Below are 27,372 nucleotides of genomic sequence, written 5' to 3'. Positions count from 1 at the left end.
GTAACGCCTTTAAATCCCGCCGAAAATACTCCGAATCCCCTTGAGACTTGCTCGGTCTATTGAAGCCCCCCCCCCCCCCCCCAAAATCGTATCTGCAACGCCTCCAAAACCCGCCGAAATCCTCTGAAACTCTCAGCAATGCTCTCGAAAACCCCCTCAGACCACCAAAAACCTCATGAGATCTCCTGGCACTCCGCTGAAACCCCTTGGGACCCCCTGAAACGCCCATGTAACGTCCCATTGCTCTCCCCTATAAGCAACCTGCGCTCAAGGGAGTAGAGAGTATCAGGAGATTGATCAAACACTTCATGAGCTGATTAAGGAGTGTTATTAACGGTAGGAGCCTGCGAGTAATGGAAGTACAGCATCCGGAGTTCTACAGGCTAATCGGATCCTGCGGTAAACCCCGAAGTGATCCGATCCATTTGCAGCAGAAGCCCAATGGACGTATGATTGCTTCGAGTTTCCAGACATGTAAGTTTGACGACTCTACTGTCTACGGGAAAAGACAGCTGTATGATTATCGTTGGGCGTACGTGGTTCTATCCTTATTTAGGAGTAGTTATAAGCCACAAGAAGCCGTACAAAATTCTTATCTTTTGAGATGGGGCAGCGAAGATAGTTGACATCTCTCACAAAACGATGCTACTCAAGGAATTAAGACTACCGGACCGCTTACACATTGCCACCATTCATTGTTGAATGCATAACACGGGCTAACAGTTGCAGAAACAACTGCAGTAGAAAAAGTCCTGTATCACCGAATCCGGGGTAGAATGAAACACGAACTGGCTGCACTCTACAGCGAACCCAGAATCTAGAAGGTGACCATATCCGTAAGGATACGGTGGGAAATGCACATACGCAGTTGGTCAGTTGACATTTGGCTTTTGCAAGAAACAGACATCTTTCTTCAGTCGCCTAGTGAAAACAAATTTATTTCTAAAATTACCGGCTGGTGCTTGGAATCAATCTTCCACACTAGCTGCTCCGGTGGGAGCCCGGAAACGGTTCGAAGATGAACGGATACCGCAAGAATTCGTTCGTCATCGACTGCAGTGTCATGCCAGTTCGCCCAAAAGTAGGAAAAATCCAGGACTTCCTATTCAACAAGCTCCACTTGACGATGAACAACATCAAAAATGTTCAAACACTCCTAACCAGAGAACAAGTCATCATCGAGGTCGAATCAGCGGAACTAGTGGAACAGCTAGTTTCCCAGCACAACCTGAAGCATACCATCGAGCACGAGAACAAGGAATACAACATACCGTTGTTTCCAGCAGACAATGCCATTGAGGTTAAGGTCTCTGATCTTCCTCCCCATATGCCTAACACATTGATCGCGAAACATTTCTCACCGTACGGCGAAGTTCTGTCTGTCACGCACGAAACTTGGAAGGAGTACTTTCCCGGACTGCCAAATTGTGTTCGGATCCTGAGAATGAGACTTCGGAAAGCGATCCCGTCATTCGTGGCAGTGGACGGTGAAATGTCGTATGTGATTTATCGAAATCAGATCCGCACTTGCCGTCATTGTGGATATACGCTACACATGGGACAATCTTGTGCCGATGCCCGCAAGGAGCACTCTCGAAGTGTCAACGAGAGACTGACCACAGCACAGATTGTTGAAGGTACCATGGCACCAACGGTATCTACAGCACAGCTAGGGCAGACAACATCGTCATCCGAAATCTTCACTACGCCATCTCATCTAAATGAATCATCGGCAACCTCACAACAAAAAGCAAGCACTACCCAGCCAAACCCTGTCATCGATCGCAGACCTCCAACCCTGTCATCTTCTCTGGCGGCCTCAAATCGGTCGTCATCCACGTCACGGATTCCTCATAACAGCCAGGTCACCGCTCCATCAAAAACAGATCTTCTATCCTTTGCAAGAGGTCTCGAAACATCGACAACGTCGGATGAGTTTGTTATCTCCGATGAAGAAATGACGAGCAATTCCATCGCGTCACACTCCAAAACAAAAAGACCAGGATCTCCTCAAGTTCCCGATAACACCGCTTCCGCCAAACGGACCACCCGCAGCAAAAAGTAAAATGTTTTTCGTACCGGTAAGCATAACAGCGGGTATATGTCCTGCCGAAGCCAATATCGATACTACCGTACCTCAGCAAAATTCACCATTCACAGTGTTCACAATTCAACAAGCATCACTTACGGCTTCATTCATCACTAGAGTTTCCCTACCAGCGACAGCATTTTTTCCCGAGGTAAGCCAAGGGCGTATATGTCCTGCCGAAGATGATACTGCCGTATTTGTGATTCCATCATCATTCGCAGCCGAAAACAAACACCACGGGACGCGTATCAGATTAAGAAGGACCGAACCACTGCGACCGACGAAGACCACCCCGACACTACAACACTGCAATCTGTGGTCTGTACACTACCAGGCGACGACACACAACGGTTCGTATAAGCTCCGACCACCATTGACACAATCTGCCTTAAGGTGAAGATATGACGAAGCCACAACTCAAATTTTCAAGAGCACAAATCTGAAGAACCGAATGCGGTATTGCGCTGAAAAGTTGATCGATTGGTCACCACCAGCGGGTTAGCAATCGATCAACTTTTCAGCGCAATCCGATGTTTGGTTCTTTAGATTTGTGCTCTTGAAAATTTGAGCTGTGGCTTCGTCATATCTTCACCTTAACGAACTGGAACAACCAATTCATCCATCTCTGGAGAGTACAACAAAACAAAAACAGGGAAGTGTCAGGTATAGCTAACAGACGTCAGTCTGTAATGTCAGTAGGTAAGTTTCATAGAAAGCTTCACAGTAGAGAGCATAGCAGGACAACACACACTAAATCAACTCTGCTGAGGCTATAAATAGGGTAGTATAATGAATTGTAGCTACAACATTGCAACCATCAATATTTGTAACATTTCGACTGGTACTAAGTTGGACGCTTTACGATCTTTTGTGCGCAACGCAGACTTGGACGTTATTTTCTTCCAAGAAGTGCAAAGCGATACTCTTCAAATTCCTGGTTATAACCTGATATTCAACGTAGACATGCATGAAAGGGGCACCGCTATCGCGGTTCGGGATCTATTGCACACTGATTTAGTAGAGAAAAGTCTGGATTGTCGAATCATTTCGGTTCGAATAAGTGGCGTAACATTCGTAAACATCTATGCTCCGTCCGGGGCAGCAAACAGAAATGCAAGGGAAGACTTTTTCAACTCCTCTGTGGCACATTACCTCCAACATGCCACAAACCAAATAATTCTAGGTGGCGATTTTAACTCTGTAGTTTCTGCCAAAGATGCTACAGGAACGTCAAACATTAGCCCAATGTGTAAAAGGCTGATGGATGCTGCACAACTGGTAGATTCGTGGGAAGCATTGAAGGGCAGTTCGGTTCAATTTTCATACATACGATCAAACACAGCATCTCGTTTGGATCGTATTTTGATATCAAAAACAGCAAGGAACAATTTGAGAACGGTGCACTTTTGTGCGACTTCCTTCACGGATCACAAAGCTTATATTGTTCGTTTGGTCCTGCCAGATCTCGGCACTCCAGCGGGTAGAGGGATCTGGAGACTTCAACCTCATATTCTTGATCAACCAGAAGTCTTGGAAGAGTATGCTAGAAAGTGGGCGTATTGGATCAGATCTCGACAAAATTTTCAATCTTGGATCGAATGGTGGACAAAATATGCGAAACCCAAGACAATTTCCTTCTTGAAATGGCGAGCATCCATCATTCATCGCGACTTCAGAGAAACAATGGAACTATATCGTGGCATCTTAAACGATGCGTATAGCAACTTATTTGGAAATCCGGAGCAGATTGTGACGATTAACAGGATCAAGGCACAAATGTTACGTCATCAGCAGAATTTTTCCAGCAATTTTAGACGGATGAACGAAACGTTTATTGCTGGGGAATCTACTACGCTATTCCACGTGGGACAGCTGCATAGCACCAGGTCTAAAACAACAATCACTTCTCTACGGATGGATAATGGTAATGATACTAACGATCAAGGCCAAATACGCCAAATAATCCAGTCATACTTTGGACAATTGTATGGAGCTGTGGAAGGAAGACTGTCGGACAACTTTAATCCTACTCAAATGATCCCACATACTAACGATCTAAACAACTCAATTATGCAGCCCATAACGTCGGACGAGGTCCTGACCGCTCTAAAGACCAGTCCCAGTCGGAAGTCACCAGGATCAGATGGATTGCCAAAGGAATTTTATCAAAAAACCTGGAGGATTATCAGCAACGAATTCACTCTCGTCATCAACGATGCTCTGGGTGGAAGAGCTAGAAAGGATTTCTTCGATGGTATCGTTGTGTTGATCAAAAAGAAAGGTCGAGACAGTTCTATCAAGAACTACAGGCCTATATCGCTTCTTAATTATGACTATAAGTTGTTTGCCAGAGTACTTAAGCTACGTTTACAGAACCTCCTCCCGGTGGTATTGTCAGAACACCAAAAATGTTCAAACGGCAAAAGAACCATCTACGAAGCAACAGGTCGAATACTGGACGAAATCTCTAAGTTGAAGCATAGGCGTAGAAGTTCCCTTCTAGTATCATTTGATCTAGATCATGCGTTCGACCGGGTTAACCACCAATTTCTTGCCGAAACAATGAGGAAAATGAACTTCAATCCTGATCTTATTGCTCTTCTAACAAGCATATGGAATCAATCTTTTTTCGAAACTTTTGATCAACGGGAGACTTACTCCAGAGTTTAAGATACAGAGGTCGGTGAGACAAGGCGACCCTTTGTCTATGTACTTGTTCGTGATTTATATTCAGCCTCTAGTCGACAATATAAGGAGAAGATGTCCCGAAGCAGTAATCAATGCATATGCAGACGACGTGTCGATGTTCCTGAACGATGAAGAGACACTAATACTAGTGACCGACATTTTTGAAGAATTTGGTGCAGTTTCCGGAGCGATCCTCAACAAGCAAAAGTCGGCGGCGTTAATGATTGGAAACGTAAATTTAACGGATCAGACGGAGTGGCTCAACATCGAAGACTTTGTCATAATTTTGGGTGTACTGTATGGAGCAGATATCAAGCAAGCGCGTAAAAAAAACTGGGAGAATGTTCTGCGAGGAATTAGAACTAGGCTTTGGTTGCATAGTCCCAGAAAGCTCAACATCATACAAAAAATCACTCTGCTGAACACTTACATAAGTTCTAAGCTGTGGTATATGGCATCGAATATTCCAATCACGAAAGGATATGTCAACAAAATCAAAGCCGAATTTGGAAAGTTCATTTGGCACGGTCAAACCTTACAAAGGATTGCTTATTCGAGTCTGATACTTCCGAAAAATCGTGGAGGGTTAAACCTACATTGTGTTGAACAGAAATCGAAAGCACTTCTCACAAATCGTTTGATGTCCCTACTAGAACAACTTCCATTTCTCCAAAGTTTTTTGGAAAATCGTGATAGACCCGTCCCATCTGCGTGTCTCCATATCTCGACGATGATTGAAAAGATGGAACAGTTACCTGATCAGTTACGTGAAGCATTGTCATCGCAAGGGATATACCAGCACTGTATATCGTTAGTTCCTGATCCTGGTTTTGTATCTGCAGATGTTCGAGACTGGAAGGCAGTTTTCAAAAATTTTCACTCAAATGGGCTTACCTCTCATCAGCGTTCTGTCTGGTACATGATTATGCACAAGAAAATAAAACATAGGGAACTACTTTTCCTACGTAATGTAGTGGACGATCCAAATTGCGAAACGTGTCCTGGAGAACCAGATACAATAGTGCACAAACTGTTCCGTTGTCAGCAGGTCAGACAAGTTTGGCGTTTCCAACGGCGACAGATTGTAATTCAAGAACCTAGTCTAGCAGTATGTGAACCAGAGGATTTTGTGTATCCTAACTTTAGACATATTTCTAGAAGATCAAAACGAAACATTATTCAGCAATTAGCAAAATTCTACTGTTACTTATTAGAAACTCCAGAAAATATGGTAGATGTAGATAGTTTTAGATTTTATGTAAGTATTAACTGAACGCAATAAAAGGATTTTATAAAAAAAAATCCTTATTTAGGAGTAGTTATAAGCCACAAGAAGCCGTACAAAATTCTTATCTTTTGAGATGGGGCAGCGAAGATAGTTGACATCTCTCACAAAACGATGCTACTCAAGGAATTAAGACTACCGGACCGCTTACACATTGCCACCATTCATTGTTGAATGCATAACACGGGCTAACAGTGGCAGAAACAGCTGCAGTAGAAGAAGTCCTGTATCACCGAATCCGGGGTAGAATGAAACACGAACTGGCTGCACTCTACAGCGAACCCAGAATCTAGAAGGTGACCATATCCGTAAGGATACGGTGGGAAATGCACATACGCAGTTGGTACAAAAATCTCGCCTGAAACGTACAAGATGGCGAAACGTGGTTTGACGTGCTTGAGAGTGACAGCTGAATATCGAAAATTATTGCGCAATGTTAATGATTATATATTTCATGTTTTTCAAATTGATACCTATAGGAAGCTTTAAAAATATCTCTGCAAACTGAAAAATTCAATGGTTTTTGCACATGTATGTTCCTATTTCAGCTATACAATGTTGCCATTGATGATCCTAAAATATCCCATTCGTGTTATCATTGAAACCAATATTCATAAATATCAACAAACGTGACATCACGTTCGTGTGCCAACATTTCCATAACGTTTGCTTTCCAAAACCAATTCTCTGTGCGTGAATCAACTCGAAAACATTTCCCCGAAGGCATGCCGATATTTATTAAATATTTGCCGAGCGGATTGCTAATAACACTCGGTGATAGCGTTGCCTCGGATGGTATAATTAACAACGTTCGTCTACCCCCCGCCCCGAGATGCCATATATTTACGAAAAATGCTATGATATTAAAATCACAACATTCCGCTCGTGAACCCCCAGCATCAAATGCCATGCCGCGCCATGCCGGAGGTCTTTAATAGACGAGATTATTTATTGAAAACTGATCCATATCCACTGGACCGGAAATGAAAAAGTATTCAAACCATTTCTCTCTGTTGCGAACAAACTTTTCAACTTGACGACTTTGCCCCATCATCGTACCAACTGTCGGTCGAGGTTGGGCGTTTGTTTACAGTTATTACGGCTTAATAAATTTCATCATGAGCTCCCCTCGTATTGCTGCTGCTGCAACGGCAGCAGGTTTGTTGTGTAGTTGTTTTTGTTACCACCGCCAAGTTGGAAATTGCACCCGCCCCTGGCTTCGATGAGAGCTAGAGTCATTCGAGAGGCACAGGACGAAACGACGCAACGGTTGAAGTTCGCAGGACCATAGATCATATTTGCTGTGTGACCATGGCACGTTCGAGTCGTACGATGAACGCCCACCCACGCACGTATTGCTGGTCCAGCCGGGTCATACGTAGATGTCTACACAATGCTGCTGGGGATACGTTTCGCCAGACTCGGAATTGCGATACGAGCAGCAGGTAGGATTTACACCGGATGGGATAAACCGAACAGACGGCAGGTGGAAAGGTATGCTGCAGGAGGGAATATTGTTTGTTGAATCTTCCCCATTGGGTTCGATAAACGCCGTAATGTGAGTGGGTATTTATTTAAACAAACGCAGCCCCTTTTCATTAAATTTTATTTTCATTATCACTCGGAAGATAATGCTGTCCTGTTTGGGTGCCATCTGTTAGTGATGAATAAGCGAAGCTATTGATAGATTCATGGCAAGCCGTTTTTGTGTAACGTGACAACAGGGACTGAACCTGCTATGCTTTTCTTCAAAACCGTGGACTGTATTTCTTTGCACACAATCACTATCCCTTATAACAAACAATCGTAGAAGCGTGTGAGGCAACTATCAGTTGGTTCCCACAAAGCTTGACGGTTACTTACCTTACTGGTCAGGCTAAGGCTACTCAGTGCCCTCTGCTGTACGTAGGAATCGTCTCCAGTCTACTCGGCCCATGGCTGTGTGTCTCCAGTTTCGCACTCTGCGTAGGGTCCGCAGGTCGTCCTCCACTTGATCAACCCACCTAGCACACTGCGCACCACGTCTTCCTGTACCGGTCAAATGACTCTCGAGAACCATTTTAGTCGGGTTGCTATTCGACATCCTGATGACGTGACCCGCTCATAGTAGCCTCCCGATTTTTGCGGTGTGGATGATGGTTGTTTCTCTCAGCAGCTGATAAAGCTCGTGATTCATTTGCCCTCTCCAAGTCCCGTCTTCTATCTGCACTCCGTCTCAGATGGTACGTAGCACCTTCCGCTCGAAAACTGCAATGGCACGTTGGTCATCTGCATGTAGAGTCCATGCTTCGTGCCCATAAAGGACTACCGGTCTATTCAGCGTTTTTTTTTTTAATACAATCATCTTCGTGTGACGGCGAACTTTTTTCGACAGTAGAGTTCTGCGGAGTTCTAAGTTAGCTCGATTTCCACAATGCGTCTCTGATTATCTCTGCTGGTGTCGTTGTCGGTCACCAGTGAGCCCAAGTACACGAATTCTTCAACCGCCTCGAGTTCATCACCGTCGATAGAAATTCGGGTGACAGGCGCGGTGATTCCTTCCTGGAGCCCTTTGCCATCATATACTTTGTCTTCGACACATTAATGACTAATCCAATTTGTCTGGCTTCACTCTTAAGTCGGAAGTACGTTTCCGCCATCGTCTCAAATTTAAGAGCCATAATATCAATATCATCAGCGAAACCAAGCAGCTGAACGGACTTTGTGAAAATCGTTCCACTCGTGTTTAGCCCCGCTCTCCTTATTACTCCTTCTAAAGCGATGTTAAACAGCAAGCGCGTAAACCTCTGCGAGATTGACAGGGACTCGAGTATCCTTGATACTCGAACTACGCACATCACTCGATCCCTCGTCGCCTTGATCAATCGTATCAGTTTATCCGGAAATCCGTATTTGTGCATAATCTGCAATAGCTGTTCTCGATCGATTGTATCATACGCCGAATTGAAATCGATGAACAAGTGATGTGTGGGCACGTTGTATTCACGGCATTTCTTCAACACCTGGCGGATGGCGAACATCTGATCCGTTGTAGCGCGTTCACGCATGAATCCAGCCTGCCTCACGAACTCTCTTAGGCATCGTGGCTGAGCGGTTAGCGGCGCCAGTCGTTTAGGTGTCTTGTAAGCCTCGGAGCAGCGCTCAGTAGTGTGATCGTGCGGTAGTTCCCGCAATCCAACTTGTCGCCCTTTTTTTAGATGGTACAAACGATACCTTCCACTCATTCCTCCGGTAAAGCTTCATCCTCCCAAATCTTGGTAATGCTCTCACCAGTGCTTCTCCACTGTATTTTAGAAGCTCGCTTGGTAGTTGATCTGCTCCAGCGGCTTTGTTGTTTTTCAACCGGCCAACCTCCTCTTCGATCTCTTGGAGGTCAGGGGCCGGAAGTCTTTCGTCCTGTGCACATAATCCAAGATCTGTTACCACGCCACCTTCGGTACTTGCAACGTCGCCATTGAGGTGCTCATCGTAATGCTGCCGCCACCTCTCGACCACCTCACGCTCGCCCGTGAGAATATTCCCGTGATTATCTCGGCACATGTCGGCTTGCGGCACAAAGCCTCTGCGCGAGCGGTTCAGCTTCTCGTAGAACTTTCGTGTGTCCTTTAGCGCGGTACAGCTCTTCCATCGCTTCGCGATCTCGTTCTTCCTGCTGGCGCTTCTTCATCCGGAAGACTGAGTTCTGCCTGTTCCGCGCCTGTTTGTAACGTGCCTCATTCGCTCTCGTACGGTGTTGCAGCATTCTCGCCCATGCTGCATTCTTATCGTTTTTCAACTGTTCACATTCGCCGTCGTACAAGTCGTTTCTGTGATTCGGAGTCGCGAAGCCTAGTGCTGTAGCCGAGGTACTACCTATGGCGGATCGGATGTCCCTCCAACCATCTTCAAGTGTAGCTGCGCCAAGCTGCTCTTCCGTTGGTAGGGCCACTGCTAACTGCTGCGCGTAGTCTTGAGCCACCTCTACGTAACGAAGTTGCTCGATGTTGAGCGCATGCATACAGCGAGTCAGCATGTCAGCGACTATTAAATTAGTGATCCGAATCTATATTCGCACTGCGGTATGTGTGGACGTTGGTTATATCTGAGAAGAATTTACCGTCGATTAGAACGTGGTCGATTTGGTTTTCTGTTTGATGGTCGGGTGATCTCCAGGAGGCTTTGTGGATATCTTTGCGGGGGAAGAAGGTGGCCGCTTATCAGTCGATACGGGTGCAGGCTGTTTCGCCCGATTACCGGTCTGTACATTTCCTCTCTTCCTACCTGCGCGTTCATGTCGCCGACAACGATTTTCACGTCACGCGGCGAGCAACCATCGTATGTTTGCTCTAATCAGCTTCGTGTGGGCAGTGCTCGTTCATGATGCTGTAGTTGAAGAAACGGCCCTTAACTCTCGCATTCTTGCCCATCTTGCCCAACACTATAAATCCTGTTCCCAGTTCATTGATGGTGCCACAGCTTTGGCAGAAGGTAGCCGCTCGATGCCCGTTTTTTCTACACTTTCTGTCTAGTTCAACAAAGTTCCTGCAACGCCACGATGTCGAAGTTGCGGGTATGTAATTCGTCGTAGTGACTTGCAATTTCATGTTCCAAGTTTCCCATCGTAGTCCTATTTTCGTCACGTGGGTCTTTGCCGACTGTATCGAGTCGTATTTTCTTCTATGTTATTCGCAATGGGGATTTCTACGGGTGGCTTTTTTGGGCCTACGCCAGCACTCCTGTGTAAATTCTGCTTAACGTTCCAACCAACACTGGGACGACCACGCTGATGGGGCTACCACCTTGGATCTAGCTGGGCGTGATGCAGCATGTCTTACTCAGCCGCTGGATGCCAGAACAGACGCTGTTTAAGCCGCACCTCCTTGGTGAACAGGCTAGGCTCGGCGATTGTTAAAAAAAAAGACACTACACCGTCTTCAACCAGAGGTTGCACAGACTGAACATTCACTAACATTAGGCAACGGACAACACGGAACACCCAGTAGACCAGTGGAGGATTTTTCGTTTGACGAAAAGTTTCCTCCGGCTGGAGCGGGAATCGAACCCTCACTCCGTGGCACTCACAATATGCCTAAACGACTGACGCCGCTAACCGCACGGCCACGAAGCCCACAAAAGTCAGCAGTAAAGATGGGAAGAGTAGGTCTGAAATGGTAGGCCCATCGCAGATTAAAGGGAACAGGGGTTTGTAACCATTGATAGGTCCTCAACAACCACAAGTTAGGATAGGTCAGCGTGATGACGTTCGCTGGACCATAGCGGAAGCGTAAAATTCGCAAGAGCGTATGGATTCCTTGTGTTCCAGAGCGACAAAGAGCGCAAAGGCACCGCCTACAGAAGTCTGTCGGAAGAGGTCCCTGACGAGGCTGTCGAGGTGAGGGTTCTTACAGCGGCTCATACTCTGGAGGTGAAAAACCTAGATGAGATCACCGACGCAAAAGAGATCGTCACGGCACTGCACCAATAGTGCCAATATGAGGTGCAGGTTGTCGCTCAGAAAGTGACACAGGTAACCTTGGTTTGGCAACCGGTAGCGAACGCTAACAAGTTCGTTAAAAGAGGTAAGCTGAATGTGAGTGGGTCGGTATGCCAACTGACCATACACGAGCCAGCGGAGACTTGCTTCATGTGTCTGAAGGCAGGACACAAGTCATGGGACTGTAATGACCCTGACAGGAGCAAGTTGTGTAGGCGACATGGCGGTTATGGCCATAAGGAACAAGGCTGCAGGAAACCACCCACATATTCCGGGAAATCTGGAAACAACAGGAATTCAAAGTGTCCGGTCGTCAAAAGAGCCAAAACTTACAAATCACAATGCAGTTAACGCTAAACCTGAACCACTATGATGCAGCTGAATAACGGCTGTGTCAGGAAATTCACGGACATACCCATTATAGCGGACCCATATACCGATTACCCGCCGGTAACGGCTACTGGGTCTTGAATGAGTCGGGAAAATGACGGCGATATGGTACCTCGTCCAGGAGTTGGTATCTACTACTACAAGGGCTTCGTGGCCGCCACGGTAAACAGGGTCTTCTTCTGTAGCTGCTAAGTACCTCCGCGTCTGTCGATCGAGCAGTTCACGCAGATGTATGACAACCAACGACTGGCAAAGCGAAGACCGGTGACTTCAAAACCAGGGTCTTGGAAAGGGGAAGCCGTTTTACGAACCAACGGGACTAGTCATGATAGATGCCGATATCAAAAGTACCTATAGCCGAAACGAGTCCGTGGGCGATGCCTACAAGATCGAGATAGACAAGACAACAGGTGTAATGGCTCCTACAGAGTTGTCTTCAGAGATACTGGAGAGGATCATCGAGAAGCTCTTTCTGCGTCATGATCTAAGTCATACGTCTCCTTTCGTAGGATGCGTTGAGGGTTTGGGCTGGCGATGAGCGGAGGGTAGCTTTTAGTGTAGTTAAGACCCCAGTTCTTGACGCAGTTACGAACCAGGCCTTAAAAGTAGCTGTTGCAGAAGGTACCGTAAACCGAGGTCAAATTGATCCCCGGGTCGAAATTGATCAGACGTTTTTCAGTTAGATTAAGGAAATTTTAAATAGTTTCGTCACGAATATTGAGCTGTTGGAATCGCATACTATACGATATTTGCTAGGAAACTATTTAGAGTATGCTTAATATAACCGAAAAACGTCTGATCAATTTCGACCCGAAGATCAATTTGACCCCGGTTTACGGTACTCGAGATGATTTGGGACCAATCTTTAAGGCAAGACTAACACAATCCTCCAACCGTCGAGAGCATCGTATTTGTGACAGTTGAGAGATGGGAAAGAAACTATTTGGGCATCGACCAAGAAAAATGTGGAAACCTGCGTGGCTTCTCCTAGGTGTCGCGATTATTTTTTTGTGTCTGTATTAACGAGACTTTTAGCCTTAGGCTAGGTCATCTCGGGACCCACGCTTTGCTTCCCTTCCGAAGGAAGAACTCACATTTGTGCGAGTTTGTCGGGAGTGAGATTCGATCCCAGGTCCTCGGCGAGATCCGCTCCACTAGGTGTCGCGAGAATTTGAGTGTTATTAGTGGAAAGGTTAAATCCAAAGGATATTATTGAAGTTTAAATTTCAACCAAACAATAAAACAATATTTCTCTCACTTAACTTTCCAACCAAACTAACCGAGGTCTTTTCTCCCATCTGTTATCCTTCCAGATTTCCGTCTGTGATGACTACAGCTTACCGATAGACTTTGTCAAAAAGAGACCGTCCAGTTTCGACCCCTGCCTAGCCGAGCGTTTGCCCGACAATTGGGCATCACCTAGTCCTCAATCAGAGCACGTAAGTATCCGCTGGCTGCAAGCAACAATTCTCGGAAACTTCGTCCTCGTCGTTGTTGCGGCTGAGGAAACGTGGGTGGCAAAACTGTTCACAGCCTTAATTAATGCAGAAGGAAAATAAGCGAAGCGGCTGTCGTCGAAGCTTTTCCAAACTCTCACAAACTGCGGAGGATGTCTGTTGCCTAGCATTGGCGCGCCTTCGTCGTCATCGTCAGCGTTGCTCATCGGCGCTAAATTGGGTGGCTTCGGGGAATCTACGGGAGGTCGATTTTCCTGGGGACGACCATTTAAGCTGCGTTTTAATCATAAGCACTCGACTTTTTCACCGTTTGTTGCTTCTCGGAATGACTTTTCTCCCCGTGGAATGGCGTGGAGCATGGAGCAACACGCCCTCTGCACTGTGTTCTGTGTAGGTGAATGTTGCCGTTGGTCTTCGGATGCAAAACGGTGAACACAGCCAGCCCCCACAGTGAAAGCAATAAGAGGCAGGAGATTCGTCGTCCCTCTATTTCTCTGTGTGTTTCACTTGAGTGCGGAATAGATGGAAGTAGCGCCTGTGGTGCAAATAATTACTTTTTAAATGGACAAAAAATTGAACTACCATAATTTAATTCAATTAGAGTTTAATTAAACAGCAAATAAATTGCACTTCTCGGTCAGCATACTCGAGGGTGTTGCGTGCTGAAGCCACGTGATTCTAAGAGGAACTGGAATGGAAAAGAAGATTAAAACCATTGTATTGACAGTTGCGAACGAGAAACCAAGTGAATTGAAAATGTATAATTTAGTAACATTTGAATTTAAGATAGAAAAGGGAATTTGTATCACAATTGTCAATGTTGTGTATTTCTTGTAGACAAATAGAAACCCAGATAATTTATTAGGCAATCGCGACATAAGCTTGATGGTATCCCTTTGCATTTGGGTTTGGGTATCTAAATTACATAGTAGCACATTCTATCATTTGTTTCTTCAGATTTATGAAAATGCTAATAGCTTCGTTATATCTTCACCTTAACCCTTCAGGACGCGTGCCATTGCAAAAAGTACAATACTACGAAAAAAATTCGCTCGTCGTTAACAACGCGAGTGCTGTGCAGCTTCGGAATCAAATAGGCGCGCGTTTTGAAAGTTTAATTTGTCCCATTTCACTGGAATGTTATCAGGATTTCCGGCGAGAGATTCACCGAATTTTCGAAAAATTTTTGGAAGCATTGCACAGTGGGAAAAATATGTATAAAACGCGAATAAATTCAATATCTCTGTGCGGAGTGGATGGATTCGAATGAAATTTTGACACAAACTGCAAAAATCCCTATAGTTTCAGATAAGGAGAGTGTGTAATTTTCCGCACGACGCTGGGAATCAGTGAACTGATCTCGTTTTACTCCACTCTCTCTCAACACACCTTTTTGATAAAATCCTCATCTATTCCCAACTGTCGTACAAAAGAAATGACATATTTAACTCATATTTGTGTAAAAACTTCCATAGTATCGGTAATTTGGCATTACGTTGGTCCTGCTCTTATCGATTGCGTTCCACTCTGGGCAGAGATGCAAGTGAAAGTTTAAAGGAATAGGGGATGTCGGGGTTATTTGTATATATTTCAATTTTTAAGGCCGTGTGGTAAGCCAATCCAGCTTCATTCGATACTATGGAAGTTTTTACACAAACACGAATTTAATAAATATTTTGCACTCCAGGATTTTTCCAAAATCGTGAAAAAGGAAGAGATTGGGGTAAAACGGGCCCGATACACCGATTTCCAGCATCGTGCGGCGAATGACCCCTCCTTATCTGAAACTATAGTGATTTTTGCAGTTTTTGACAAAAATTCATTCGAATCCATCCACTCCGAACAGAGGTATTGAATTTATTCACGTTTCATACAAATTTTTCCCACTGTGCATTGTTCGGATTTCTGAAGAATGTTTTTGGAATAAGACAGGAAGTGCAAAACGTTCCGTTCCACTAAATTGCTAAAATGATTTGGCAATCTATATGGGTAATAGAGTGGGTCAACGTTGTATGGAGAAAATTTAAATTTGATCGCATCAACCCGGAACAAAGCTTTTTCAATCTGTATTGACGGCCAAAACAACTGTGCAAAATTTGGGAGCGATTGGTTGCGTCCCCGTATTCCGCATTGCGATTGTAATTTGTATGGAATTTAGTATAGGAAAACGTACTTTTTTGCATTTTAATCATAAGTTGAATTATTTTGTCTAATACCATGTAACTAATTACGTTAAAGTATAGCCTAAGATATGCCGAAAAACTTTGCCGAAGACCGCAAAGTGATCCGACGCTTGTGAATGAAGTTATTTGCTCGGTAACATAGGGCAAAAATTAAGATTTTATTATTGATGTTATTCCTTTACATGTTAAATGTTATGCCCCACCGGGCAATCTGTACGTTATAACTTTTTTCAAAAGTGTCGGATCACTTTGCGGTCTTCGGCAAAGTTTTTTGGCATATCCTAGGCTATACTTCAACGTCATTAGTTAGATCATTTTAGACAAAAAAAAATAATTTAGGAGAAAAATGCAAAAAAGCACTAAATTCCATACAAATTTCAATCGCAATGCGGAATACGGGGACGCAACCTATCGCTCCCAAATTTTGCACAGTTGTTTTGGACGCCAAAAGGAATCGAAAAAGCTTTGTTCCAAAAAATCGACTTTGTTGACCCAGTCTAATGGGTAATTTTGAGAAGGTCTTGACGAGTTGAGGTCAAAAATCGATGTCTGACGCCATCGTTTCGAAATCTATAATGGCGCCTTCCGGTTTTTAGAAATCCATGGAAGCCCACACAATAATCATCTCCGTTCCAATTAAGGATACTTTTAGTACCGACATAAACTAGAATGCCCGCGAGCAGGAACTTACCCCGCTGGTTCGTGAAACGAGTTCACGACCCGGACATTCGCTATTATCAGCGACCTCCGACCCTGTCAGCTCTGCCGTCATACAGTCCAGCACATAGCCCAGCATCTGTGAGAATAACACAACGCATAACAGCTGCAGAAGAAGACCGAGTTTACCTTGATGACCACGTAGCCCTAGTTAGGTATTATGGACATTAGACAATTAGGACTGAAGAGCACCCACGGTGATGCAGAGGGCTGAATTGAATTGAATTGAATTGAATCCATCCTGGGCGATTGCCCGCCATCGTCTTGATCTGTGGCCACGTCAAACTTCTGTTGACTTGCTTTATTTCGTTGTTGAAGCTGCGCCACTGGGTCTTCCTCTGCTGCGATGCCCTGCTGGGTTCCAATTTAATGCTTGTTTGCAGATTTCGTTTCCGCCCCTGCGTAGTGTGGCCAATTCACTTTCGCTCCCGAATTTCTGTCCCTATCGGCTTTCGATGACATCGACGATGGAGCTTCACGTTGGAGATCCAATTGTGAGGCCACCATGCACTAATTATATGCCGCAGGCATCTAATGATGAAGACCTGCAACTATTGAGTGTCCTCCACTGATACACACAAAGTTTCATTGTCGTATGGCAGCACAGATTTCACGTTCGAGTTTCGCGTTCGAGATTTCACGTTCGAAAATTACGATTTTATGGCGTCGACATACCTGGTTGTTTTTCCGTTCATTTCGTAAACTCGCACAAGCAGTCCTCGTCCTCTGAGCCGTGCACCTATAACGATGTTGATGCCACCATCGGCCGCCATTTGACTACCAAGATATTGGAAGCTTTCAATATTCTCCACTGCTTGATCGGCTTTCGTAAAGCTGGAATGTTTGACCGTGTATACATCTAACGATTCGATTTGGTTTTGTTAATGTTGATGGTGAGACCCGCCGCCGAGGAGCGATTGACAAATTCATCGAGCTGCTCTGCATATCAGAGCGTCGTCAAACTAGGAGAGCAACGTCATCAGCCAATTCATAGTCATTTAGGGTTCACGATCAATCTTACCTACCATGATCCCGTCGATTACGATAAGGAACAGTTGCGATGATAGTATACATCCTTGTCTTACTCCAGCAGCGACCGGATCGGATAAGGCAGTATTCTGCACGAAAATGCCCTGAATTGTGTTTCAATGAGGACGACGATTTGCTCAGGGACACCGTCTGAGGGCTCCCCACATATTTTCATGATTAAGACGATCTAAAGTTTTTTCGTAATCAATGGAATTCTTGGAATTCATTGATTTGTTCGAGAATGATACGGAGCGTGACAATATGGTCCACACAGGATCTTCCGACACGGAATCCTGCATGCTGCCGTCGAAGAGTTGCGTCAATCTTCTCCTGTATCCGGTTAAAGATTATTTTGCAGAGGACTTCGAGAACGATACACAGTAACATGATGCCCCGCCAATTATCGAATAGTCAGGTTACCCTTTTTCTGTACTAAGACGCCTTGGATCCAGTCGACCAAAATTGTCGCACCCAAGCAACACACATGTTATAATAAAGTTACGACAGCGCAAGTTTTGGTTGTATAGAAGTTTATTTTACGTAATTCTAACATTGTGTTGAAATAACGTAAAATAAACTTCTATACAACCAAAACTAGCGCTGTCGTAACTTTTATATAACATGTGTGTTACTTGGGGCAGTTTCTCATATCGTCGGTTTCCTGCAATAGGGGCACAACTCAAAATTTGTCATTTTTGAGATTTTGATGGCAAATGATGAAAAACTATGTAAACTTTCATCTCACAAAGACCCGTTCCGAAGTTCGATAAGAAACGCGAGAATTTGGCATTTTTATCAATTTTCCGCAGTAAAGGCACAACTCAAAATCAGTCAAATTTTTCAATAGTCGTTGAAAAATAGTAACCGAAAATTCATGAAACAGATAGTCCTTCAGTCCCTTTCCATGATACAACAATCAAAATTCGTTTACTTTTGTCAAATGATGAGAGAAATAAGAGAACTTGCAGGAGGTGCTTTAAGATTGTCAATTTTCAAACGCTCATTCTGAAAATTCACATTTTTTGAGTTGTGCCCCTATTGCAGGAAACCGACGATATGTTGCAGAATAATTGATGCAGCAGTTGTACAGATACTACGTAGTCGGCTTTGAGCATGAGCATCTCAGCTGATACGCGATCGACCCCCGGGGCTCTGTTCGATTTCATGCTACGGATTTAATGGTAATGATGGCATGGCCGATACTTGAGAAAGGTTTCCAAAGTGCTCGAACCAGCGTTTCAGCTGGTCAGCCGGGTCGGTCAATAACTGCCCAGACATGTCTTTCACGGGCATCGTAGCATTCATCTTAGTCCCACGGCGACGTGAGACATCGTAGAGGAGACGAATGTTGCCTGTGTATGCGGCTTTCTCGCCTTCGTCGTCTAGGGAGTCCGCCCACGTTATTTTGTTCTGTTTACATGTGCATTTAATTTCCTTCTCGAGTACCAAATAGCGCTGACGGGCTACGGCTTTAGCTCGTCGTGTTTTTGCTCGCACTATCGCGGATTTGGCGGACCTTCGCTCCTCTATCTTCCTCCAGGCAGCATCTGTGATCCACTGCTTTCTCAGGGTTCGTAGCTCACCCAAATTATTCTCGCCAGTGGTGATGAAGGCGTTCTTGATGGTGCTCCATAGATCTTCTACGCTTCCACCTGCTGGAATATCCGCAGCACGGTTCTGTAGTTCCTCGACAAAGGACCATTTCACCGCAGCGTCTTCCAGTCGGCGTGTGTTGAACCGGCGTCCTATTTTCTCCTCCTGTCGATGGATCCTGGCGATGTGCAGTCGGATCTCGCCGATTACGAGATGATGGTTGGACGCAATGTCGGCGATACTTTTGTTAACCTTGATATCACCTTTCAGAATCTTGTCCACGAAAGCATTCAGTTGAGTGTAAAATTTCTCTTTGTCTTGCAATTCGGCAGCATCGGTTGGCGCATAACATTGGATCATGGTAAGGTTTCGAACCCGTGTTCTAAATCTGGCTACAATTATCCTCTCATTAATTGGTTCCCACTTCATGAGCGCTACGTGGGCGTGAGCGCTGAGCAGAAAGTCAACTCCACGGTGGCGAGGAGCGTGTTTACCTCGTAGGTAAGAGTATAGCAGAATTTGACACGACGCCAATCTGTGTTCTTCAAAGTTCGGCCAACGGACTTCGCTCAGGCGTAGCATCTCAAGCTTCATACGGCATGCCTCATTGGCAAGCTGTGCCAGTTCACCCTGTTAGGGTTAATACATTCCAAGTTCCAATTCTTGTCCGTTGTTTCGTGCCTAAAGTCGTTGCCGTTGAATCAGTTCGTAATCTTTCACTTTCGGTTTCTTTAACGGTTTTTTGGTTTCGGAAACAGTAGGTTGTTGGCCTAAGGTCCCCTATCCACCGTGGTGGGGCTGCCACCTTAGATATAACTTCCGGAGGAGCTACTCAGCTGCTGGATACCAGAACAAACGCTGTTTCCTTGGTGAACAGACGCCGCACCTCCTTGGTGAACAAACGCTCGAGACGTACCTCCTCAATCTAGCTGAAGTCAGAAGGACAACAGTGCCCAGGCTGCACTACCAGCTAAGCACATAACTCTTAGCTGGTGGTCTTTGTCATCGCTTGACCCGTGAAAGCATAAGGTAGGAACTTGTGAGGACCAGAGTTATGTTGGATGATCTCCTTTTCGACACACCGTTTTCCAGCCCGTGTCCTTTCTAAGCTCAAGGATTATGTCACTAGTACGAGTACGTACATCGTACGTTGGCACTCATATGTGTGAGCTTAAGGTGAATATATAATGAAGCCACACCTCGAATTTTCGAAAGCACAAATCTGAAGAACCAAATGTCGGTTTAAACTAAAAAGTTGATCGATTGGTTACCCCCTGCACAGTGGTGCGTTGCTGAACAAAAGCCAGCCAAAACCTCTTACCCAAAACCCTTAAAAACATATGAAAATCATGAAATCTATCGCAAGTTTTCGCAAAATAAATCATACACCAATCGAAAGCACTGGTCTTAGGCTTACAAAATCGCACAACCACATCGCGGGCGCGCACGTCCAGATCAATTTTGACTCAAAAATGGGTAATTTTCAAGAATTTCGAAGGATAACTAATTTTTAGGCAGCTTTTTCACAACTTAAAGGCCATACAGATGATCTTCACATATCTACGAACAAAGCCTTCAAAGCAACTATTATAGTTCATGCGTTTATTAAAGCACAGGACACTGGCATAGCTGTGAATAAACATTATAGATTTTGTATGAAGGCCATAAACATAGGCGCCAACTTGTGACGTAGTTGGGGGGGGGGGGGCGAAGCTCTCCAAAATTGGACAATGTTCAACTTTTTTCTGCTCAATGCACTAGTTTTCACGTGAATATGCCTAAACTAGATGAACTGCGTCGATGTTATCCGAATTTCTTTGATTTTGAGAGGCCTTGCCCCCCCAATTACGTCACAAGTTGGCGCGTATGGCCATAAATCACAGTTCGTTCAGGAGGCTGTCAAAAATTCAAATTTCAATGAATCGATCTGAAATTTTGGATTTCTACAGTTGAAATATTTAGGAATCTGACAAAAATATTATATCTACGTGAAAAACATTTTTTAGGTTTCGACCGCCCTCGCACCACTGTGCCCTGGTGGTGACCAATCGATCAACTTTTCAGCGCAAACCGACATTCGGTTCTTCAGATTTGTGCTCTTGAAAATTCGAGTTGTGGCTTCGTCATATATTCACCTTAACATCGCTCCTCATCGCCGATAATCGCCTTTGTGTCCTCGGAGAGTAATATCAGCAAGGACCTCAATCAGCGCCTGCTGAAATTTGAAATGTCAATGCTAGCTGATAAACAAGACCATCCATGATAAGCTCATGGTAAAGGTGACAGCGGCAGAGCTCGTGAAGCAGAAGATGCCGAAGCCTACCTAGAGTAAGGCCTTCGCATTTACGGGTAACTCAACAAAAACGTCAGACGTGAATGCTATCTCAAAGCAATTGCAGAAGCGTGTGAGGCAGCCGTCGGGAAAGGAGCTAGCCTGTGGTACTTGCAAGGCCATGAGGGTGGTAAATCTGAAGAAAAAGGCCAATAACACCCGTGAGTAGGGCCCTAGTCCAGGCTGGGGTGGGTTGTCCTAAAAGACTGTCTCGACCCGATTTGAAAAGAGCAAGGGGCTTTAACTTTGTATGGGTCCACACTCAACTAAGGTTAAAGCGGTCCTGGAAAAGCATACCCTTTGGACCCTAGTGTATAATCGGAAAAAAGGCGGTCAGATAAAGCGGTTACCAAGCGAGACAAGGGCGACGTGACGCTCTCATTATCAAAACGGACCCGCTCCTTGTGAAGAAGAAAACCTTACTATTTCCTACACTAGATGCTAAATTTGGATTCAAGCTGCACATTTTAGATTTCCACGAGTAACACGTGAAAGAAGGTCGGCGACCTTGTGAACGGGCATGGACGCGCTGGCTCCATGTGGTTGAAGAAGACTTGTGAACCCTAAAGTTTCAGGGAAATTGAGAAACATGGCTCAAGACCGGTGATTGATCGAAAAATGTCGAACGACAAATGGTCGAAAAAACAAAAGGTTGAAGTGTAAAGTTTGAAAAAACAAACAGTCATAAAATAATTAAGGAATTCCACGGAGTCATGTCAGTCGATCCTGAGCGACCATTTCAAAAATATCTGAAACTTTGCACAGTTTTTCAATTTCATCTAAATCGTCATTTTTCGATATCAAACCTTCATATTCACTCACGACTAACTTTTCAGAAGGGTGTATGCTAAAACAGCTCAAAAATATTCTAAAAGCTGTACAGCAAAAACGGATTTTTCGATTGTTATGAATTTTTCAGCAAAGTTAGATAACTAAATGATGATTCCTTAGAAAATATACACTGTAAAAAATTTATTTTTTTACTTAAAAAAAATATGATTTTTGTCACAAAAACTCAAATATCTCAAAACCCTATCTTTTTACCAACGTTAATTTTTTAGGGGAAATGGCCCTTTATATCAGCTATCTACCATAAAATTTTGGTGATGGTAAACTGATAAACAAAAAAGTTATGACATTTCAAACATTTCACAATTTTTACATTTAGTAACAAAAAAAATTTTTTTTCTGTGTAAATTATTTTGAGAATTATTTTTTGATGCTGATTTTATTGTAAAGGCTACCGCCTGAATTAAACAAGTTGTTTTCATGATACTTTTGTTTGATTATTCATAATTTCTATAGTATCTATTTGAAACTTAGACGCGATCCAGTGTTTTGATCAAAAATATTGAGAGTGTCATACTTTTTATTGTACGTGACTGGTGAAAAAATCCCTTGATAGTGTTGAAAAGCTGTTGATTATAAGAAAAATGGAATTAAACTTATTTTTAAGACAGAAGCTGTATAATAAAAGTTTTATATACGCGTATACGTCTAGTTTATCTTCAAAAAAATACCTCTTAGAGAACAGACTTTATGATCGGAAGAATGCGAGTAACTTCAACAACAACAAATGCATGAGAGTTACCTACCACGTGAAAATCCATCGCCCAGTTCACACTACCCCCACCTGGTGGAAATGTTTCACGAAATACTGCGATGTGCAATATCGTCATCAGAAGGCGCTAGTGTGAAACGTCAAACGCAAAGAAAAATGATGGGCACTCTTCTGGTTATGAAAGCCACAACCAAGATTCAAAATGATCGTTAAAGGCGTGGTCAATGAAAATTTCGTCAGTGTTACGTTTGTTTGTCTGTATACATACCATGACAATGCTCACGAAAAAGCAAAAAAAAAAAATACTACCGCTATGGATATTAAATAGTAAATTTTTTCTTCAGCCAAGCAAACAACACCAAACTAGTCAGTTAAAACTAATAAGTGATTTTGTTTATTATAATCTAACGAACAACATGAACAGTCGCTTTCTCAAAGGTCTTCAACTCAACTCTCTCTTGTAGACCGTTTGATGAAAAAAAAATGATCAAAGGAGTTACGAAATCTCACCGAAAGCACCATAGATAATCTGAAAGAGACTGGTTATGCCCAAATTGAATCCAAATTTACGCATTTGCACGTCCTGCTGTCTAGACTTTGACAAACGAGCCATCTGTATATCATCGGTAAAGCAGGGCGTAGGAAGTTCGAAAACGACAACAACTGAGAAATTGCCAGAAGTGCTAAGTGCAGAGAGTCATGTCACCGTACCATCAGCGACATCAGTTTAAACAATTAATCACGCCCCTTTTCAAAAATGCTTTGATATATACTTCAACATCTATACCCATTTCAATATTTTTAACGTTGCAAAACACGCTTTCAACATTCATTTTGAAGAAGAGGGAAAACACTTGTCCTCAAATGTAACAGCAAATAATGAATAAACGACTAATGCGCGGAGGGCGTGATAAAATCGGAACATTACTGTACATATAATATACATAATACATAATAAAAACAGCTTGTTTTACTCACGCAAGGCCATTAACAATAAAATCAGCATCAAACTGCGATTTCCGGCCGAAATAAAGGCAGGAACAAATCTCATTTTCTTCTTTTGTCACAGCGCTCGTTGACTCGTTAAGGGGGAGGATGATAAATAATAAATGTATTCGATGGAAAAATATCCAAACAATTAGGCAACATAGATAAACTCATCGGATTTATTAAGAAAGTTTCTGTGGAACTCGAATTACACCTTAAATTTGTTGATTTTCTTGAACATTTTATTTGTGCCCCCCTCAAAATGTTGAATTCCGACCAAAATTTTCCGAGGGGGCGGTGACATAAGAGAAAATCGAAATTTGTATTAGCCTAATTTACACTAAAAAAATTATTACTAAATGTGAAAATTGTGAAATGTTTGAATTGTCATAACTTTTTTGTTTATTAGTTTATCATCACCAAATTTTTATGGTAGATTGCTAATACAATGGACCGTTTTCCCTAAAAAAATTGCGTTGGTAAAAAGATAGGGTTTTGAAATATTTGAGTTTTTGTGACAAAAATGATATTTTTTAATGTTAAAAAAGATTTTTTTTCACAGTGTATATTTTCTTAGGAATCACCATTTAGTTATCTAACTTTGCTGAACAATAAAATCAGCATCAAACTGCGATTTCTGACCGAAATAATTTACACAGAAAAAAATATTTACCAAATGTAAAAATTGTGAAAGGTTTGAAATGTTATAACTTTTTTGTTTATTAGTTTACCATCACCAAATTTTTATGGTAGATTGCTAATACAATGGACCGTCTTCCCTAAAAAAAATTGCGTTGGTAAAAAGATAGGGTTTTGAGATATTTGAGTTTTTGTGACAAAAATGATATTTTTAATGTTAAAAAAGATGTTTTTTTCACAGTGTATATTTTCATAGGAATCATCATTTAGTTATCTAACTTTGCTGAAAAATTCATAGCGATCGAACGAACCATTTTGGCTGTACAGATTTTTGAATATTATTGAACCATTTTCACATACACCCTTTCGAAAAGTTAGTCGTGATTCAAAATAAAAATTTGATATCGAAAAATGGCGATTTAGATGGAACTGAAAAACTGTGCAAAGTTTCAGTTCAATAGAAAATCATGAATTAAAAAATTTCCTTAATTTTGATGCTGTTGCTTGGAATCGCTTGGCATAGAAATGTGTTTTTTTTTTTAGCAAATAGTTTTAGACCTCTTATCTTTTTTTACATTTTATGCTGAAACCCTCGGTGATAGAGTAAAGTTACGCTATTGCTGGATAGATAAGTATTTCTTCTGTTAGACTACTTGACCAACAAGCAGTGCAATACAGGCACAGGACACTCATAAGGGTAGTGGTCCTCTACGGTCACGAGTCTTGGTCCATTCTTGAAAACGAAAAGTTAAACCATCATTATTAGAGCTGCAAGCGTTTTATCTATTAAATTCGCAACAAATCCAGGCACAATCTTTGTTGGATATCTGTGTTCTCCCTAGGGCACCCATCATCGATCGATCAGCCCCTTTGATTGAAACACTGAATACTGCTAGCCGGTTCGTAAGTGTAAATCAGTCGGTGTTCTCCTCATGTGTTAACGTACTCCATCAATAGGACAGGTTGAAACACAGTAGCGGTAATAACGATGAGATCATGTCAGGTGGTGACTGCCACTACCACTGAATTCGACATCGGTCCTGCCTGGATGCAGTTACCTACAGCATGCTGTTACACGGCGCGCCGTTCTCCGGCTGGATTGTGCGTGCGATAGCGTGAAAATTGATGGTGCCTTGGGGGCTTTACCTCGCGTGTGTTGCTTACTCACAGTCACAGCTCAGCCCCCCTTATTTTTTTTTCGCACCACAACACAGTGTCACCTGCAATGTTTTCCAGGACAGCCCTTCCAGTGGGGAATTCACTGATAGCGTAAACCTACCGTATCCCGTTCCAAGGATGATGTCTTCAGTAAACCACCGAGGACTTTAATTTATGACACTTTTAATTTACGACGACGACTCGCCGTCTGTTTCGATGGAAAAATTATCCACGGACGGAATGAATGAGGCAAAATTGAATTCAAGAAATGTATATTCAATGCGGAGGGGGAAGCACCAGATATTGAATATATATTCTATCTACCCAAAGGTTAATTTGATTTGGTTCATGAATATTTTGACACCGATTCCGGAAGACAACTCTCAGAGGGGTTTGACGATGGCACTCTCCGAGACTCTATTCGCACGTCCACATGCCTTCCAGGTTAAGAGTCAAGCAATTGAATTAGATTTTTATCGAAATTTGCATAATTTTAAATCGATTATTGTCATATCGTCAGCTCCAGGCACGGCAGGATCGGATATTATTTTCGTACATATATTGCACGACTCGGCTCCAAAAAGGTTGTACGGTGTCTACCTCGCCGAGTAAAAATCACGGAAACGGTCGTCGTGTTATAAAAGAGAAACAAACTAATTATGGACTTTTCCTATTTTACCATCTACAAAGGCGAATGTTGGCTCTTTTTGTGGAAAGATGGGGAAATTGCTTAAAAGGGATTAACGCTGGATGAGCTTTCTTTCTTGTTTCAGCAAGGGGGTGATGGTGTAATTTGCGTTTTTTTTGTGTTCATTTAGGTCAACCCAACCATTTGTTTTAAGTTTGGGACAAGTACATTCGGTTCGGTTTTTCAGAAAACTTCATATTTAATCCAGTCACGTAAATTTGTCTTATAGAAAAGAAATAACTGAAAATAATGAAAACATAAGTAGTCTTCATGGTTTAGTCCTTTTCTCTCACGAACGCGTTTTGCGCTACCGTCCTCTTCTTCTTCTTCTTCTTCTTATTTCTGGCGAGCCGACACCGTTCGGCATCTGCTCTAGTTTAACGTCCGCCTATTTCTGGTACTAAGCCTAAACACGGACGGTCAGGGAGACATCCACACACACCTGACACCCTACATATCGAACCCATCAACACATGGGCCGGGACCTACGCTTTACTTCCTATCCGAGGGAAGGCGTGATCAGATATTTTTGTCTCAGAAATACCGACGGCGTCGACTAGGATTGAACCTAGACCGACTGGGGTGAGAGGCAACCACGCTTACCACTACACCACCGACGCCGCTGCTACCGTCCTCGAATGTCATTAACGTTGGGCCTAGCAAATTTGACGTCGTCCGTCGCCACAATCCAACTCCAAGCTGGTGATAATGCCCCGGTTAATGACAACAAATCAGACTCATAATCATAAAAGTTGGAGTTTACGATCGCTGTTGGATGAGTGGCTTACACTAGATGCGACAAAACTGTTGTGTTTTGTGTTTTCGTGTTCGGGATTTTTGGAACCAAATATGGAGATGGCTTAACTGAAGAGACACTGAACGACAAGTGATAAACATAGGTGTCAATGTAACCTCATTACTATCATAAGTTTGAAGTTATGCAACAAAATTCTTTAAAAATGTTTAATCTGAATATGCACCAAAACATTTCAAAACTCAGTTATAAAAGACGAATTTCGCGCCAACTCGACCAACGGTTGGCAGCACCCTCTCAGAATCGAACAAAACTTTGTGGACATAAACAATAGGTCTCTCTAAGCAAC

The 27,372-nt window shown here is 43.2% G+C and overlaps 1 protein-coding gene across 2 annotated transcripts in view; it reads left to right on the top strand.

The window, feature by feature from the left end:
- LOC109405861 (uncharacterized) overlaps positions 1-27,372 on the top strand; it is a 606,986-nt gene that overhangs the window by 566,409 nt on the left and 13,205 nt on the right. For both annotated transcript variants that reach the window (XM_062859488.1, XM_062859489.1), the window contains one exon: positions 13,239-13,364. In XM_062859488.1, coding sequence (XP_062715472.1) covers positions 13,239-13,364 — 126 coding nt within the window. The remainder of the gene's footprint in view (positions 1-13,238; positions 13,365-27,372) is intronic.

The sequence above is a fragment of the Aedes albopictus genome, chromosome 3 (genome assembly GCF_035046485.1).
Source record: "Aedes albopictus strain Foshan chromosome 3, AalbF5, whole genome shotgun sequence".
Lineage (NCBI taxonomy): Eukaryota > Metazoa > Arthropoda > Insecta > Diptera > Culicidae > Aedes > Aedes albopictus.
The sequence above is the reverse complement of the archived record's forward strand: the minus strand, read 5'-3'. Positions and strand labels throughout refer to the sequence as shown.